At 32.6% G+C, this 16,708-nt stretch overlaps 1 protein-coding gene across 2 annotated transcripts in view; it reads right to left on the bottom strand.

The window, feature by feature from the left end:
* Positions 1–16,267, bottom strand: part of U3-55K (U3 small nuclear riboprotein factor 55K) — an 87,086-nt gene extending 70,819 nt beyond the window's left edge. Inside the window, exon 1 of one of the 2 annotated variants that reach the window (XM_085822104.1) lies at positions 16,115–16,267. In XM_085822104.1, the coding sequence (XP_085678230.1) occupies positions 16,115–16,171 (57 nt within the window). In that variant the 5' untranslated portion in view covers positions 16,172–16,267. The remainder of the gene's footprint in view (positions 1–16,114) is intronic. The other variant, XM_085822105.1, reaches the window with a different exon arrangement.
* Between the last annotated feature and the right edge of the window lie 441 nt (positions 16,268–16,708).

Genomic DNA, 16,708 nt, shown 5'->3' with positions numbered 1-16,708 from the left:
ATATCTGCGGTTCTAGTTCTAACAAGGGCATGGTTGGATTCTCTAGTTTCCCAACTCAATTATTTATTATCAGATAAATATGTTTATTAAAACAATATTTTTATGATTATTCATTTATGTAGCCACTTATGTTTTTGATTAATCTTTATGAAATTATCAGTTTGAGAAAAACTAAGCTACTTTATTTTCAGAGCAAAATATTAGCTAAAATATAGATAATTGCAAAATTCTATTAAATTTTTCTCCGGCTATGCAAATGAATAAAAAGACACCAACATATAAATTCACATATTATTTGTGCATACAATTGTCAAATCACATTACAAAGTATGGGATAATCAGCACTTTTGTAAAAGAGAATAAATGCGCAACTAGTGTTTTATAATTCTGACATATTAAAATATCATATGAATAAGCATGCCATCTAACAATATAACGGAAAATTGTAATTATAAACAGCATCATTTTTATAATATAAAATTGATACACTATGCTATAAACATGTTTTTTTTTTTTTTTTTTTTTTTTTTTTTACGTCATTTTTCGCTGTTCTTCAAGTAATCATTTTGTAAGAGTTTGCTATGTCATTGTGATACCAAATGCAGCTGAATTTCTGCTGCAGATACAGAACGATGCACCACGGCCACATGCTGAACACAACATGCTTCCCTGACAGCAATGCTACAGGGCCATCTGGAACTAGGTCTTCTTGAGCCAATACCTTCCCTTGACCACTGCTGCCAGCAATCATGCACATTAGATACATTTCTGCCAAGTTCTGCAGTTTGGGAAAATCCACCTTCTTGTAGCCTATTACACAAACCCGCTCAAACTAACTGAGCTGTTGATAAAGACTTCTTTCACTTCTTAAAAGCATTCGTGTCTAACATCAACTCACTACATCAAATCTCAATGCAGTATATGATATTCACAAACTTTACAGCACATGTTTAACCCCTTAAGGACCCGCATCAGGAGAACGAAGCACAGTAACGGGACCGGACCCGCTGAAAAGAATCGTCGCCACCGGCCCGCACATTTTCAGCAGTTAAGCCTAAATCAGCATTTTGATATTATGACTTAATTTTTTAAGTTGCGTATTTAGTATTTAATGTACCTGTTTTTAAAGTGTATTAATATAAAGAATATCACATTAATAGAAATAAATTAAACAGGCAAAGTATTAAAATCATTACTATACACATAGAAATAAGTACTATAAACATGAAAAAAAATTACAAATAAGAAATTTAAAAAAAAAAAAAGAATTACCTGTAGGTAATTAAATTACAATTTAAAAATTCTGCTGTGTGTGAAATAATTCAAAACAAGGATCGACACACAGTCCTACATTGCATATTTCGCACTCAAAATACGTTCTTTGCTTTTGCTTTTCCTTGGTTTTAGCGCACACAACGCATCTTCTCCTACTTTTATTACCTTTTCTGTCAACATAAATTTTCAGAAACTGTCTTCCAGTTAGACAGAAAGGTGGAGTATCCGGTGATTTTGAACAAATTTTAAAGTTTTTAAGTAGTCTCTTAGCCATGGCTAACGGGGTGAAACTGAATATAACCCCAACACATGTTACAAAATTTCTTCAAAAGACACTCAGAAATATTTCATCCTCAAACCCTGTGTGACATCAGGTTTATATTAGAAAACTTCCTGTTTTTCTAAATCAAAAGCAGCGTCCACAATGACTGGAAAGTGATCAAGGAAAGACCCCCCACTGGCGGGATATCCATTACTGATCATGTCAATTTATACATTATATATAATTACATTATTTGCAAAGTAAATGCATTATATACCAAAATATAATGCCTGTGTCATTATATATAATGACCATTCAGGGCATTATATACTAAACCATCTTTCCTGAGAAATACGAGCAAGATGCATTACGCGTCGAGAAAGCTGGTAGTCTTTCCCCTTCTGTAATAATGTTGTAATGTTACTTTTTACTTAACAAAGAAAGCTTATGTTGAGTTTCAAATTAAATAGGAAAAAAAAAAGAAAAGAAAATTTTAACGAAATAAACAAAAATGCCTGTCCCCCTTTAATTCACAGGCGCACTTATAAAGAGCCCTGATTTCCACTTTGTTTATTTCAATAATCTCTCAAAACCAGAAACACAAAACAGAAACTAATGCCAGTACATGAAGGTCAAATGCTATATGAATGCCATATGTGAAAACAATTACCACTTAACTCCATTTACTAGCTTTTAAAAATTCAAATAAATCATTTCATTTTAATGTCGTGTATATGCGACGCTGGGTTCGTAGGAGCAGAATCATTGCGTCGCGTGATCCGGACTGGTCGAGACTTCGGCAATTCCGGATTTGGGATTTTTCTGGATAATAGATCATCAATTTAAATCTGGTAAGATGGCAGGAATAATACAATTAAAAATATGAAATCATAATTTATGAAATGAAGAACAATTATGATCTAAAGGGTATCAAAACTTAATATTAATTTATATTTATTATTATTTTATTAAACATTTCTTCCAATGTAAGTTGTTTAAGATGCTTCCACTAAAAATTCAAAAAGTTCCTTTTTCTTTTTTCTTGTGTTATATACAGTGGACTTTCCAACATCATACTCCTCGCATAATTTTGAGACAGATAAGCCTTTTTCATTCTTTGCAGCAATTCCATTTTTTGTTTAATGGACATCAATACATGGTTTCACTTTGTAGATCCTTTGGCAACTCTAGAATTGGAAACTCTTTTCGACATAATCGAAGGTTCAAGCTCAGTTTTTATAAAATTGCCGTAATAATAACAATCTGCAAAAAATAATAAGCTGGATCCAATTAGAAAATCAGGGAGCAGTGCAGTCTGCTACAGTAATTGAAATGCCGTAGAGATAATTTTAGCTAGCTTAATAGCGTTCGTTATACATTATTGGCTGTGTATCACAAAATTGGCGACGAAAGCAAAGTTGTTTCGCTAAATTTTGTCTTGCTCCTATTGCATACTGAATTATGCCTGAATTGTATTAGTTATTTACTATACCTATGTTTATTTCTTGCACATGCTTCAAATTAATCTGAGTCCTGAATAAATAAACTCCCACATATACTTAAGGCTTTATCTAGGGCCGACGCTCAATACTGCCTGATGCAGTCTCTACGGATGCTAAATTCTGAAACAAAGCACTTTCCTAAGTTCTAAATTTTCACCGTGCCTAAAGTTTAGATCCCAGTGCTTTCACTAAATCATAAAAACTTCTCAGCCCTTAATTTTGCCGCTCGATGCTTCCCCAAATTCCAAAAATTTCGTGTTCCCTAAATTCTGCCGTCCGGTGGCGACATATTCTGCCACCGCTTCTGGGTTTATGGTGAATAACATATCAGTTATTCTTAATAAAAATAGCACTAAATGTATTTTAGCCTATGAGTTTCATCAACAAAATCTATTTTTAGCATATGAAAAGAAATTTTTGTGAAATTTTTCCTCGTCAGCATTTCTTAGAGCATTTAAAAATCTATAATCATCGCCAAGTGTAATGTTAGCATAAAAGGTTGCCATACTCTTGTTATTCAATTACTAATATAAAAAAAGTTTAGATATCACAGCATGAGTTATTACTGAAGCTGTCATGTATTGATAAACATGTGGTGATGAAAGCAAAATATAATAAATAATGACTCGCCAGGTCAACGTCAGGGTTATAATATAGGTGAATGTTTCGGTTTGAGATGTATGCCAAGTAGATACTCAGCTACAGAGCCAAATTATTAATCTCACAAATTTATGCTTACATGATTGTTTTTCCATAATGAGGTAGTTTATTTAGTGCCTAAGTGAAATTAAGAATTGGAATTCTTAAATGAAAATCTCCACACGTTTTATTATGGAAGGAAAAATCAAATGCGCATGCGGAAAGCATTAATAAAAAAAAATTTTGTGGCTCACTATCAGTGGAATTTTCAAGCATGAGCTCTGAAAGCAGTGGGAGGAATGGATAAGAGAAGATAGTGGCATTGAGTGAAGTGATTGAGAATGGAATGATGAAATTGACCTTGATGGTCATTTGTTAAATTTACTTAATTTGGATATCAATGAGTTGGATTTTGAAGGTTTTGTATAAATAAAAGTAGTTTAATTTAATTACAAATTTCTGTTTATTTATCTAATAGGGGAAAGTGCAGAATGGGCCTCTGCTTCGTGTGTTTCTCAAAATCGCCAACTTGAAAATAAAAAGTTCAAAGAATTGCACAGACTTGTTATCCATGTACACATCGACCTATTTTCACTTTAAAAAACATAAGAGTATTGCACAAACTTGGCATTGCACACTCCCTTAACTTTGTCCATATACACATCGATACGCCCCATATAAGTGAGCGATTCTGCATCAAGTTGAAAATAACAAGTCAAAGAATTGCAAAAACTCGGTACTCATGTATACATCGAACTATTTTCATTTGAAAAAACATCAGAGAATTGCACAAACTTGACATTACGCACGCTTTTGACTTTCTCCATGTACACATCGATATGTGCCATATAAGTGGGCGATTCTGCACTTGAGCCATCTAATTTAACATATTCCTTTTCATAATATGGTAATTTATGGTTTTCATAATATATTATACGAAGTTTACCGAACCCGTAAAAATAATATCTGATAGAAATCATCAGAGCTCATTTTTGGCAAGCTCAAGATAAGATGTTTCTTCGTTATTTTTTTATATATTACTGACTATATGTTGTAAACGTTATCGATGATGATTACATCAAATATGGCAGGAATTACTAAATAAATAATTATTAAGTGCCATATTTCGGAATGCTTTGCTGCAGCGTATACAGTGGTGCAGCTTATCCATTGTACTTTCATTTTTTTCAGTCAATTATCATATGTGCGACGTATACGCTAGAAGGGCTTATCTACCCGAAATTACGGTACCTAAATTTTTAGAAAATCCTATTAACAAAGTTCGATATCCGAATATCAATTATCCGGAATGATCTAAAATTCGGACCTCAAAACCATTTTTCTCGTAGGCTTTATGCATGTGCATTTAATTCCCACCTCTGTGCATAATAAAACATCTGGAGAGTCCCAATTCTTAATTTAACTTCACTTAATAAAATACCTTGTCATTAAAGACACAATCATTTTAGCATAAATTTGTGCAATCAGTAATTTGGCTCCGCTGCTGCGTTTCTGCTTTGGCACACATCTCAAACCGAAACATTCCACATAATGCATCGTTGATCTGACCCCAACCTGGCGAATCATTATTTATTATATACTTACCTTTCATCACCACATGTTTATCAACACATGACAACTTCAGTAATAACTCATGTAGCGATGCCTAAACATTTTTTTATGTTAGTAATTCAATAATAAAGGAGTATGGTAACCTTTTATGTTAACGTTACGCTTGACGATGATTACAGATTTAAGTTACATGCGCTAAAAAGTGTTGACAAGGAAAACTTTAACAATTTTTTTTATGCTAAAAATAGATTTTTTAATGATACTCATAGGCCAAAAGACTACATTTAATGCTATTTGAAATAAGAATAACTCATTTATTACTCACATAAACCCAGAACCAGTGCCAGGGCTTGGATGGCTGCACTGCACGGCAGAATTTAGGGCCGACAGAGACTGTATCAGGCGATAAGATATCTAGCGCCGGCCCTCAATAAGGCTTAAGTATATGTGGGAATTTATTTATTCAGAACTCTGACAAGGCTTAAGTATATGCAAGAAACAGACGTAAGTACAGTCAAAAGTCGTTAATCCAGACTCGTCAGGACTTCGGCGATTCCGGATTATCGATTTTTCCGGATTATAGATCATCAGTTTAAATCTGGTAAGATGACATGCAGAAATTACAAAATTAAAAATATGAAACCGTAATTTATGAAATAAAGAACAATTATGATCTGAAGGGTATCAAAATTTACAAAAAAAAAGCTTAATATTTATTTGTTTACTTTATTAAACATTTCTTTCAATGTAAGTTGTTTTAGTTGCTTCGTTTCATGTGATAATACTTTCTCTTTAATTCTATTAAACAGACATAATTTCTTGTTTAGTTACAAAGTTCCGCTGTTCAAGTCCTATAATTGCTTTAAATCATATCAAAGACGGAGTACATCGACATGAAACACTACATTTAGTAAGGAATTATCAGCCAAATAAAATAAAAACATCTGCCGTGAAGATAAGGATAGTGCTGACAGATCAACTTCCAATTCATTACGCGTCACAGCGTTTCCCCCCCCCCTCCCCCCCCCCGCAGAGCAGCGTGAAATTGATAAACAGATTTCGGATTTCGAAACATACTTTCGCTTTGTAAATCCTTTACATATTAGTAAATATATATATGAAATTCTATTTGACATAATCGAAAGTTCAAGCAATAAAATTGCTCTAACAATCTGCAAAAAAAAATAAGCCGGATCCAATTTGAAGATTAAGGAACAACGCAATCTGCAACATTAACTGAATTAGATAATTTTAGCTTACCTTTTACCGTTCGTTATACATTAAACGCGCATGCGCACACATATATTTGCAGCCGTAAAGGTCTTACGTGCACGCGTAAACGCCTATGCGCGTGCGTCAAAGCGACGCATGCGCAGAAAGTTTGTAGCTTTGAGGTCCGGATTATAGATCATTCCGGATTATGGGTGTCCGAATTAACGACTTTTGACTGTATAATAAATAACTAAATTAATACAATTCAGGCTTAATTGTTTCAGTGCACGATAGAAGCAAGATAAAATTTACCGGAACAACTTGTTGTTAATCGCCAAGCTCAAGATGTATAGCCAAATATGTATATAGTGAACGATAGTTAAATTTGATGATGATAGCAGCTAATTTTAAAGGTTTTCGGATATCACAAAACAAAGGTGAAATTTTCCAATTAACAGATTTTGTAAAGAAATGTGGAGAAGCGGTAATAAATGAATATTAAAGAATTAAAAGAAGATTTTCATTGTGATGACAACGCTTCTCAATCCTCAATCAATGAATGGCAAAATCTGTAGTATGGTTTTAGATCCAGAAGAAAGTCACTGAAAACGAAAAAATTTTGATTGACAAGTTAGTCGGAATGCAGTTACAGGACTTCAACAATGTAACTAAACAAGAGATTATGTCTGTCTGCAGAATTAAAGAGAAAGTATTAGCACAAAAATACGAAACAACTTAAATTCAAAGAAATGTTTAATAAGGTAACAAATAAATACTAAGCTTTTTTTTTTTTAATTTTGTTACCCTTTAGATAATAAATAATTCCTTATTTCATATTTTAAATTTTGCAATTTCTACATGCCATCTTACTAGATTTAAACTGACAATCTAATATCTCGAAAAATACCAAATCCAGAATCGCCGAAGTCCCGACAAGTCTGGATTTCTGACTTTGTACTGTATTAAAAATTTTATTAAGTATAATAACGTGTCTTTTAAACAAAAACAAAAAAACATAATTTTTCTAATTTTGGTGGAAAAACAGAGTATATCATTCAAATAAGTTTCGACATAATTTTAGAGAAAAAAATAAAAATTCTATCCGTTACTTATTAGTTTTACAGATTTTTTGAAATCCAATTTATTGCACACATTATGCACAACATTTTTTAATACATTTCGTACATTTATTATAAATGGGTGCTTTTCCTTTTGAAAAAATATCTTGCATTTCATTTTCACATTTTGAACTGTGGCATCGGACTGGTTTACGCCTACCTTGTGGTTTTCTGTTGCTTTAAGGGGATTGCTATACACTCACATGCCACCTTTTTTTGTTGGGAGAGAACAAACTTTTCTCTCAGTTCTTTAACTAAGTCTTGAATGAATTGCTCCCTACTAATAGATTTCGCAGATACGGCTTTGTATAAAACCCAGGCATTGATAGCAACAAGGTTAAAAACATTACAAAAAAAAACCTGCACTGGCCACCTACCGGAGGCAGACTTGGCAATATTCTTCATTGCTAGCTGGTCAATTGCGTCCACGCTGAATTTAGTTACATTGTAGTAAGCAATTGTATCAGGTAATTTTTGGGGACTATCTATAATTTCTACAGTTGGATGAAGACTACTTAGCAACAAAATGTTTTTATCATTTTTCCCTTGATAAACAGCTAAACTGATGTCTTTATGTGTTAGTACCGTAGTTGCATGCAATGCAGATTTTGACATTTTAACAAAGACTGATACTTCTCTTTTTCAGCGTTTTACAGTTCCTACAAGGCTGGTGTGTTTGGATTTCAATGCAAGCTTCGGTATTGAGAAAAAAGTCATCTGCAGTGACATTTCTATCTTTGTTTTCATATGGACTTAATAGTTGCAGTACTACATGTTCAGAAAGAGAAACGTTGGATAGATATTGCTTATCTTTTCCAAGATACAGGAATCCATTTATTAGATAATTAGAGAAAACATCTGCAGCTAACCAGAACCTGATTCCAAATTTGTTCAAATCCCAGTTCAAGTTTTTTTGCACAATATATATCACATGCACATAAAATTGCTATAAAAGCATCCATCTCTTCTACTGTTATATTCCATTCATTTTCATGAATTTGCCGATGAGATTCATCTTCAGTGCATTTCTTTACATGCTTCAATAACCCTTCATCTAGGAAAAGGTTGGTCCCTGAACTTCCTTCAAAATAGTTTACTTTTCTTCCTTTACCATTTGTTCCTAATTGCATGACATTCCAACCTGTCCCATCCTCAATATATCCAACTTTGAATGATACTGCTGATTTCTTTTTGGATTTCCTTGAGCGTATGCATCTTTTCTTTAGAATTTTTTTATCTGATAAATTATGATCACTATTGCAATGAGAAGGCCCAGCGAATTTTAGGGCATTGCCAGATTCATCACCACTCATTTTCTTCATCTGAATTTGAATTTTCTTCATTAGCAGGCAGGTATTCTTCCTCGCTATTCAAATTGAAACACCGTCATCATTATCATCATCTAAATCATTTTCAGACAATTGCTGTAAATATTCCAAAGCTTACTGAAGAGTGCTGAACAATCCTAAACAACGTTGTGACATCCTATCTATCCTTATACTAAATATAGAATAAAAGCAACTTAAAAAAGTCTTTTGAAATATTCGTTGTAATTTTCTACTGCATTTGAACGCAGTTCATGTTTTAAACTTTGACTGAAAACCACACTGTTCCCTTTCCTGGTGCAGTCCATTTTAGGAATTGGAGGGTGAGGCAAAGATATACTTTACATTTATTTCCATGAAAATGCATCTGTTTTTCGTCATTTAGGCATGAACCTTTCTTACGGATCGAAATGACCCACTTCGCGGTTCTAGGTATAAGTGTTAATAATCTGAAATTTATTTATGTTATGCAGTTTCAAATTCAGTAAGTTATTGTTTATCTTAAATTATTAAAAATCATGAAAGGAATTTGTTTTTCAATCAATAATTTTCACGTGGTGACAAATTAAACATTGGTTTGGGTCAAATTGACACGCTCCACGGTTCTAGTGTTAAAAAGTCAAAGGAGCAGCCAAGAAAAAAATATATAATCTCAATAAACTACATTTAAAATCAAACAACAAAATAATATAAAAAAGGAAATTAATCTTTGCACTACACAAAGGAAATATCCACTTACCTTATTTACGAATTAACATGTCCTCAGTCAAACAAAATTCCTTAACAGCATCTAAAAACTCCTAGAATTATCTGAACTATAATCTGACACTGGTGTCACCACATAAATTCCCAAAATAAGAGTCAAAAATATCCTCCGTAGTGCTGTTTATCGTCCGACGTTCGACCATACACATTTCCTTCCTACAAACAGGACACTTAATAATGACTACTAGGTAAACCTTCATTTGCATGCCAGTCAAGTAACACCCTTTCTTTCCAAATCGTACAGAAACTTCAAATTAATCTTACTACATTCAGTCATTTTACCATCTAAACCGCAAAACAAGCAATATACTTCCTAACCAACACACACAGAAGCACGAATTTACAGCAATCATGCAACCGATTTGTCATAATAGGGTTTCCATAACATTCAACTACTCAGGCTACCATATATGAAACAACTTCGCGATAATACAAGGGTTACCCTTCTCTCTTCTCTAACCAATCCTCTCTGAGAATGGTGGCAATAGAAGGTACTAGATACTTACTATACTCGCCAGATATAAGTGCATATGATTATGGTTTCTCCATCAAACTGAAAGAATCTGTGTGCAAGAAATTCATTATAAAAGTAGAGAGGAGATTATTCATGCTATAGAGCAGTCACTGCAAAACATCAGCAGAAGTAGATGTGCTGATAGTGTATGATGCCTTCCAGTAATATGGCAAGAAGTAGTAAACATAGTAGGTGATTACACAGAGGAACAGTCTTTTCAGAACTACTGACAGTAAAATAGTCTTTTCAGAACTACTGAGATGTTGTCCCCAATTTTTAGCCAACCCTCGAATAAAGTTTTTTCAATTCCCAGGATATTGATGAAATCAGACTCTTGATTTGTTTTACAAAGGGAAATTTAACACTAAATTTTTATTGTAAGAAATATTATCAGTGTTTTTTCTTTGCCAAAGATTGGCTAGATAAGAAATCACAAAAGAATCCTTCAACCACCTTGGCACTTTACACATTCTAGTAAAAGGACAGACAGTAAGTGGAAGCCTAACTTTTGAAGAAGATATGATCAATTACTCCTTTTAGATTTATATTCTTCAGAAGGAGGTGCAAAAAAGCTATACAGTATAAAGTCAATAATTTGGACTCGTAGGGACTTCAGCGATTCCAGATTAAGGGTTTCCCGGATTATAGATCATCAAGTTAAATCTGGTAAGATAGCAGAAATTATACAATTAAAAATATGAAACCATAATTTATGAAATAGAGCAATTATGATCTAAAGGGTATCAAAATTTACCAAAAAAAAAGCTTAATATTTATTTGTTTACTTTATTAAACATTTCTTTCAATGTAAGTTGTTGAAGTTGCTTCGTTTTTTGTGCTAAATGCGCATGCGTAAACATTAAATGCTCATGCATAATATAAACGCGCATGCGTAAAGCATACAAAAAAAAAAAAAAAGTTTGTGGCTTTGAGGTCCAGATTATAGATCATTCTGGATAATGGACATCCGGATTACAGACTTTGTACTATAATAATTATGTACTCTGTGAAAAAAAAATAGGGCAGTTCTATATCTCCTGTTCTACTGGACCGATTGACAAAATTCAACTTGCATTTTTTCATGTCTCAAAAGCACGACTTAAGATATGTATTACATTTATATATAGCATTGTTCTAATACAGGTATAAGACACAAAATCGGACTTTTTCTCAAATCGGCACATCTCAAATTGACACAAATCGAGGGGATAATCAAATAACTGACATTATTACTCATCAAATATACATCATACATGCATAATCACATAAACAGACAAAAAATAAACTTTTAAGCTTTTTACCATCAGTTTTCCCAGTTTCTTACAAATGAAGAAGGACATGATGCTTTACCATCACAAAATCACTTCAACATGTGCTACTGGTGAACAAACTTTTTTTATCAGTCATAGTTACAGGTACAAAACACATTTTGCCAATTTTTTGGTTAGACTAAAGAGAAGGGTACCCCTTGTATTATCGCGAAGTTGTTGTTTCATTTATGGTAGCTTGAGTAGTTGAATGTTATGGAAACCCTATTATGACATAATCGGTTGCATGATTGCTGTAAATTCGTAAGGGCTTGTGATGTGTGTGTTGGTTAGGAAGTACATTGCTTGTGTTGTGGTTTAGACGGTAAAATGGCTGAATGTGTAAGATTGATTTGAAGTTTCTGCATATGATTTAGAAAGAAAGGGGAAAAGAGCATTACTTGACTGGTGTGTAAATGAAGGTTTACTTAGTAGCCATTATTAAGTGTCCTGTTTGTAGGAAGGAAATGCGTATGCTCGAACGCCGGATGATAAACAGAGCTATGGAGGATATTTTTTACTCTTATTTTGTGACTTTATATGCCAGTATACAGATTCTAGTTCAGATAATTTTAGGAAGGTTTTGGATGCTTTTAAGGAATTTTGTTTGACTGAAAACATGTTATTTCATAAAGTGATATTTCCTTTGCGTAGTGCAAAGATGAATTTCCCTTTTTATGTTAATTCATTGTTCGATTTAAAATGTAGTTTATTGAGATTATATATATATATATACATATATATATATATATTTTTGCTGCTCCTTTGACGCTTTAAGTGAATATAGTTCAATTTTAACTATTTTAGATTATATAGAACTATCATCGTAAAAAATAGATGGTATTGGCAAGATAGTAGAAATAGATGAAAGTAAATTTAGAAAATGGAAATACAATAGAGGGCATGCAGTTGAGGGGCAGTGGGTTTTGGGAGGGGTTGAGAGAGAATCTGGCAAACTGTTTTTAATTTTAACAGCTTTTCCATGGCTTGGCGACATTTCTGGTCACCAAGCCAAAAATTCGCCAATGGGGCAATACACAAGCAATTCGCCTATACACAAGCTGTTTTGCATTTTCTATATTTTCGCCTTTTGATGACCAATGCAATTGCATCCTAACTGAATTACTTCAAAAGGCCTTAGGGCATAAAATTGAACTACTTGGGTAAAAATTCTATTTAACTGTATGCCAGTATTAAAAGAAACAATCAATCTAACAAGAAATGGCTGCGACTTGCTTTGAAAATGAGGCGTAAATTTTGAATGTGAAAGGAAGAATAAAAAGTTTTAAAGTTTGTTATATATCTATTAATATCTCTTTTTGAGATATTGATAAATATATAACAAATTCAATTAACATTTAGGAGGTCAAATTTTGAGAGCTAATTTTTTAAAAACTACTTGCGAAATTTTTACAAAACTTGGCAGTCTGGCATAATTTCAGTCGTAAAATCGAAATATAGAAAAAAAAATTGGTATGTTATTTCAGAAAAAGTCCAGGTGAATCTTCGGATTATGGTAACTTGGTGATTTTTTGGCGACCAACCTTGCTACAGCAATCTGCTAGTTTTTCTTCGACGCCATTTTGTTTTCACAAAGTAAAGGCACTTTTTTTTACTTAACATTTTTTCCAATAATCTGCTAGCCGAATTACGCTTGTGCTACAGCTTTTATGGAACAAAAATGCTTAATCGTGACGAAGATTAGATGCAAAATTGGGAGAAAGTGCAGAATCGCCCACTCCTTCGCGCGGTTTTAAGAATTGCACATACGCGGTATCCATGTACACGTCGACCTATTTTCACTTAAAAAAAAATCCCAGAATTGCACAAATATAGCTTTGCGCTCACTCTTCACTCTTGACTTTATCCATGTACACATCGACCTATTTTCACTTAAAAAGTCAAAGAAAATTGACAAAAATCCAATTCTTCTTACTCTTGTAAAAAGCCCCAAACAAGGGTGATTCTGCACTTTAGCAGCGAAATTGTTTCTAAGTGCTTATTAGCTAAAATCACGATCCGAATTTACGGAAAATGTCACATAACATGTCTCATGATCTCTCATTTCTCTGAGACAACATAATCTGTGATTCGAACTGTGTACTTCTCATATTATTGGTAAAGTCCTACCTAGTAAACTTTATCGCCTTACCAAAATGTCGCCAAACTACCTATTACATATTCCAAAGATTAGCCAAAGTCCGATTTTGTGTCAAAATACCTATTTAGAATAATACTATATATAAATCTAATATATATCCTAAGTTGCACTTTCGAGACATGAAAAACGCAAGTTGAATTTCGTCAATCAGCCTAGTCGAACTGGAGATATAGAACTGCCCCCCCTTTTTTTGCACAGTGTACATACATATGTGTGTGTGCATACATACCTGTTTCTGAATCTGGTACTGACAACAGAAGAGATCAAGACCTTGACTTAATTGTCTTCAAAATGCGTCACCGTTTGTTTCATTTCTTGTTTAGCTCTGATGTTCTCCCACATTGAAACTTACATTTTATAGTTCTAGTTTTTTAAAACTTATTTACAGCAATACTATACTGCTCAGCAATATGAATTTATTTCATTATTTATTATGTATTTTCTCATATCCCACTGAGATTTTCCATTTTCGAACAATCTCATAACAAGATTTCTCGGTTGATCTTTACAATATGGTAACTGGTAGTTTGGCGACATTTTGGAGGCGATAAAGGTTACTATCTGGCACTTTGGTAATAATGTGAGCAGTACTCAGTTCCGATTATGCATTATTTTGCGTGAGGGAAATGAGAGATCATGGGATATGTCATGTGATATTAATGGACGAATTACGGTTCTTTAATTGGAAAAGGGGGGAAATCGGGGAAAAATCTGGAAATTTTGTATTTGGCTTTATTCTGTGTTGTGTGAAACAGTGTTCGTGAATTTTTGGATCCCATGGCCATAACTAAAGTGAATTCGAAATGGGTATTTATGTATGTATTAATTTAATGTATGTGCTCATTTATATTTTAAGTAGTGTTTTTGAATTTAATTATATTTTAATTAAATGATAGTTATTTTGTGAATTTTATGTTTGTAGGAATTTGGTATACGTTTTAGTTGAAGTAAACGTGCATGGAAATAATTTAAATATCTGACACTAAGTATTTGTAATGGTTGCGGTATGAATTCGTTGGTGACGTGTATAACGTAATAGATGATTTAGAGGTAAAAGTTTTTGGATATTTTATTTATTTTATATGTGGAAATGTTCATTACTTTTTCGCGATCAGGTAATTTATATATGTTCTTTTTACCGGGTTTAAAGATTGAGAAAATTGTCATGTATTTTCGTGAAATTTTTCTAATTTATGAGAAAAAAGCAGTGTACATGGATATAGTGAAGAGTGTGCGCAATGCCATTTTTGTGCAATTCTGGGATGTTTTTTTAAGTAAAAATAAGTCGACGTGTACATGGTTTAGTGATATTTTAATTAAATGATAGTTATTTTGTGAATTTTATGTTTGTAGGAATTTGGTACACATTTAAGTTGAAGTAAACGTGCATGGAAATAATTTAAATATTTGATACTAAGTATTTGTAATGCTTGCGGTATGAATTCGTTGGTGACGTGTATAATGTAATAGATGATTTAGAGGTAAAAGTTTTTGGATATTTTATTTATTTTATATGTGGAAATGTTCATATTTGGAAAGGGTAAATACTTTTTCGCGATCAGGTAATTTCATATAGGTTCTTTTTACCGGGTTTAAAGATTGAGAAAATTGTCATGTATTTTCGTGAGATTTTTCTAATTTATGAGAAAAAAGCAGTGTACATGGATATAGTGAAGAGTGTGCGCAATGCCATTTTTGTGCAATTCTGGGATTTTTTTTTAAGTAAAAATAAGTTGGTGTGTACATGGTTTATGTGTATGTGTTATTTTCAAAAACGCGTAAGGAGTATGGTATTGTGCACTTTTTCCCAATTTTTTTTTTTTTTTTTTTTGCAGTGAATATTTGTCATGATTAAGCAGTTTTGTTAGATAAAATTTCTAGCATAAGTGTAATTCGGCTAGTAGATTGTTGGAAGAAGTGTTCAGTAGATAAAAAGAAAAGAAACATGTCTTTACTTTGTGAAGACAAAATGGCGGCGGGAAAAAAAAAATAGAGGATTGCTGTAGGAGAGTTGGTCGCCAAATTTTCGCCAAAAAAACGCCAAGTTACCATAATGTAAAGATCAACCGATTTCTCTTATCGACTGGCATTTCACCTGTTTGGTACTCATTTTCACAAAAAACATTGTAAGTTCATGTGTATATAAATTTATTTACTCATTTTTAATGCTTTAAAAAATACTACTGAATTAATTTATCCCATTTATATAAAATATCTCAAGTTTCAAGGATTTGATTTTTCCTTTTGTTTCGATATACATTATAAAAAAGTTAATTAAGTTTATTAACTTGAAAATTTCTCTGTGTGTTGTATGGGTACTCCCCCCCCTTTTCCATCAAGAGAATTGAACACTAAATCTGTATTAATTAATCGGAGGATAATCAAATAACTGACGTTATTACTCATCAAATATACATCATACATGCATAATCACATAAACAGACAAAAAAGAAAATAGATACCTTTTTACGCTTTTCGCTACCAGTTTTCCCTGTTTTCTTACGAATGAAGAAGGACATGGTGCTTTACCGTCACAAAATCTTCAACATGTGCTTGCGGTAAACAAACTTTTTTTAGCAGTCATAGTTACAGGTACAAAATATATTCAGTTTAATAATTTATTTATTTCTTACAATATTCCTTATTTATGAAACACGCTAACAACTTGGCAATCTTAAAAGATTTATTCTAAAATAACGCCTTTTGCTGCTTTTAAACTTTATTTATTAGAATAGATTTTACTTAAGGAAATGATTCTAATTTGGGAATTGGAGGAAGCCCCGTTTACGTGACTCACGCTACTGTGAGTATATTTTAAATAAGCTGTTAAAATTTTTCACTGAAGAATTTCTTTTTAAATTTTTAGATATTCAATAATACAAAAAAAAATGAAAGTATCAAACACGTAAAAACAGCCATTTCCGTTTCGCAATTCTGTTAGATTAATAAGAGGATATTTTTCGGAAAACAGCCTTGATGCCTTAGAAATACCTTATTAAGGTAGAGCAGGGTATGGTTGTTATTAGTGGCTACGCTAATGTGCACTTGTGAAATAT

Source organism: Stegodyphus dumicola, chromosome 8 (assembly GCF_044657685.1).
Source record: "Stegodyphus dumicola isolate Sdum_Otavi_A_Nest chromosome 8, ASM4465768v1".
NCBI classification, from domain to species: domain Eukaryota; kingdom Metazoa; phylum Arthropoda; class Arachnida; order Araneae; family Eresidae; genus Stegodyphus; species Stegodyphus dumicola.
Note: the sequence above shows the minus strand (reverse complement) of the source record. Positions and strands in the feature narration are given on the sequence as shown.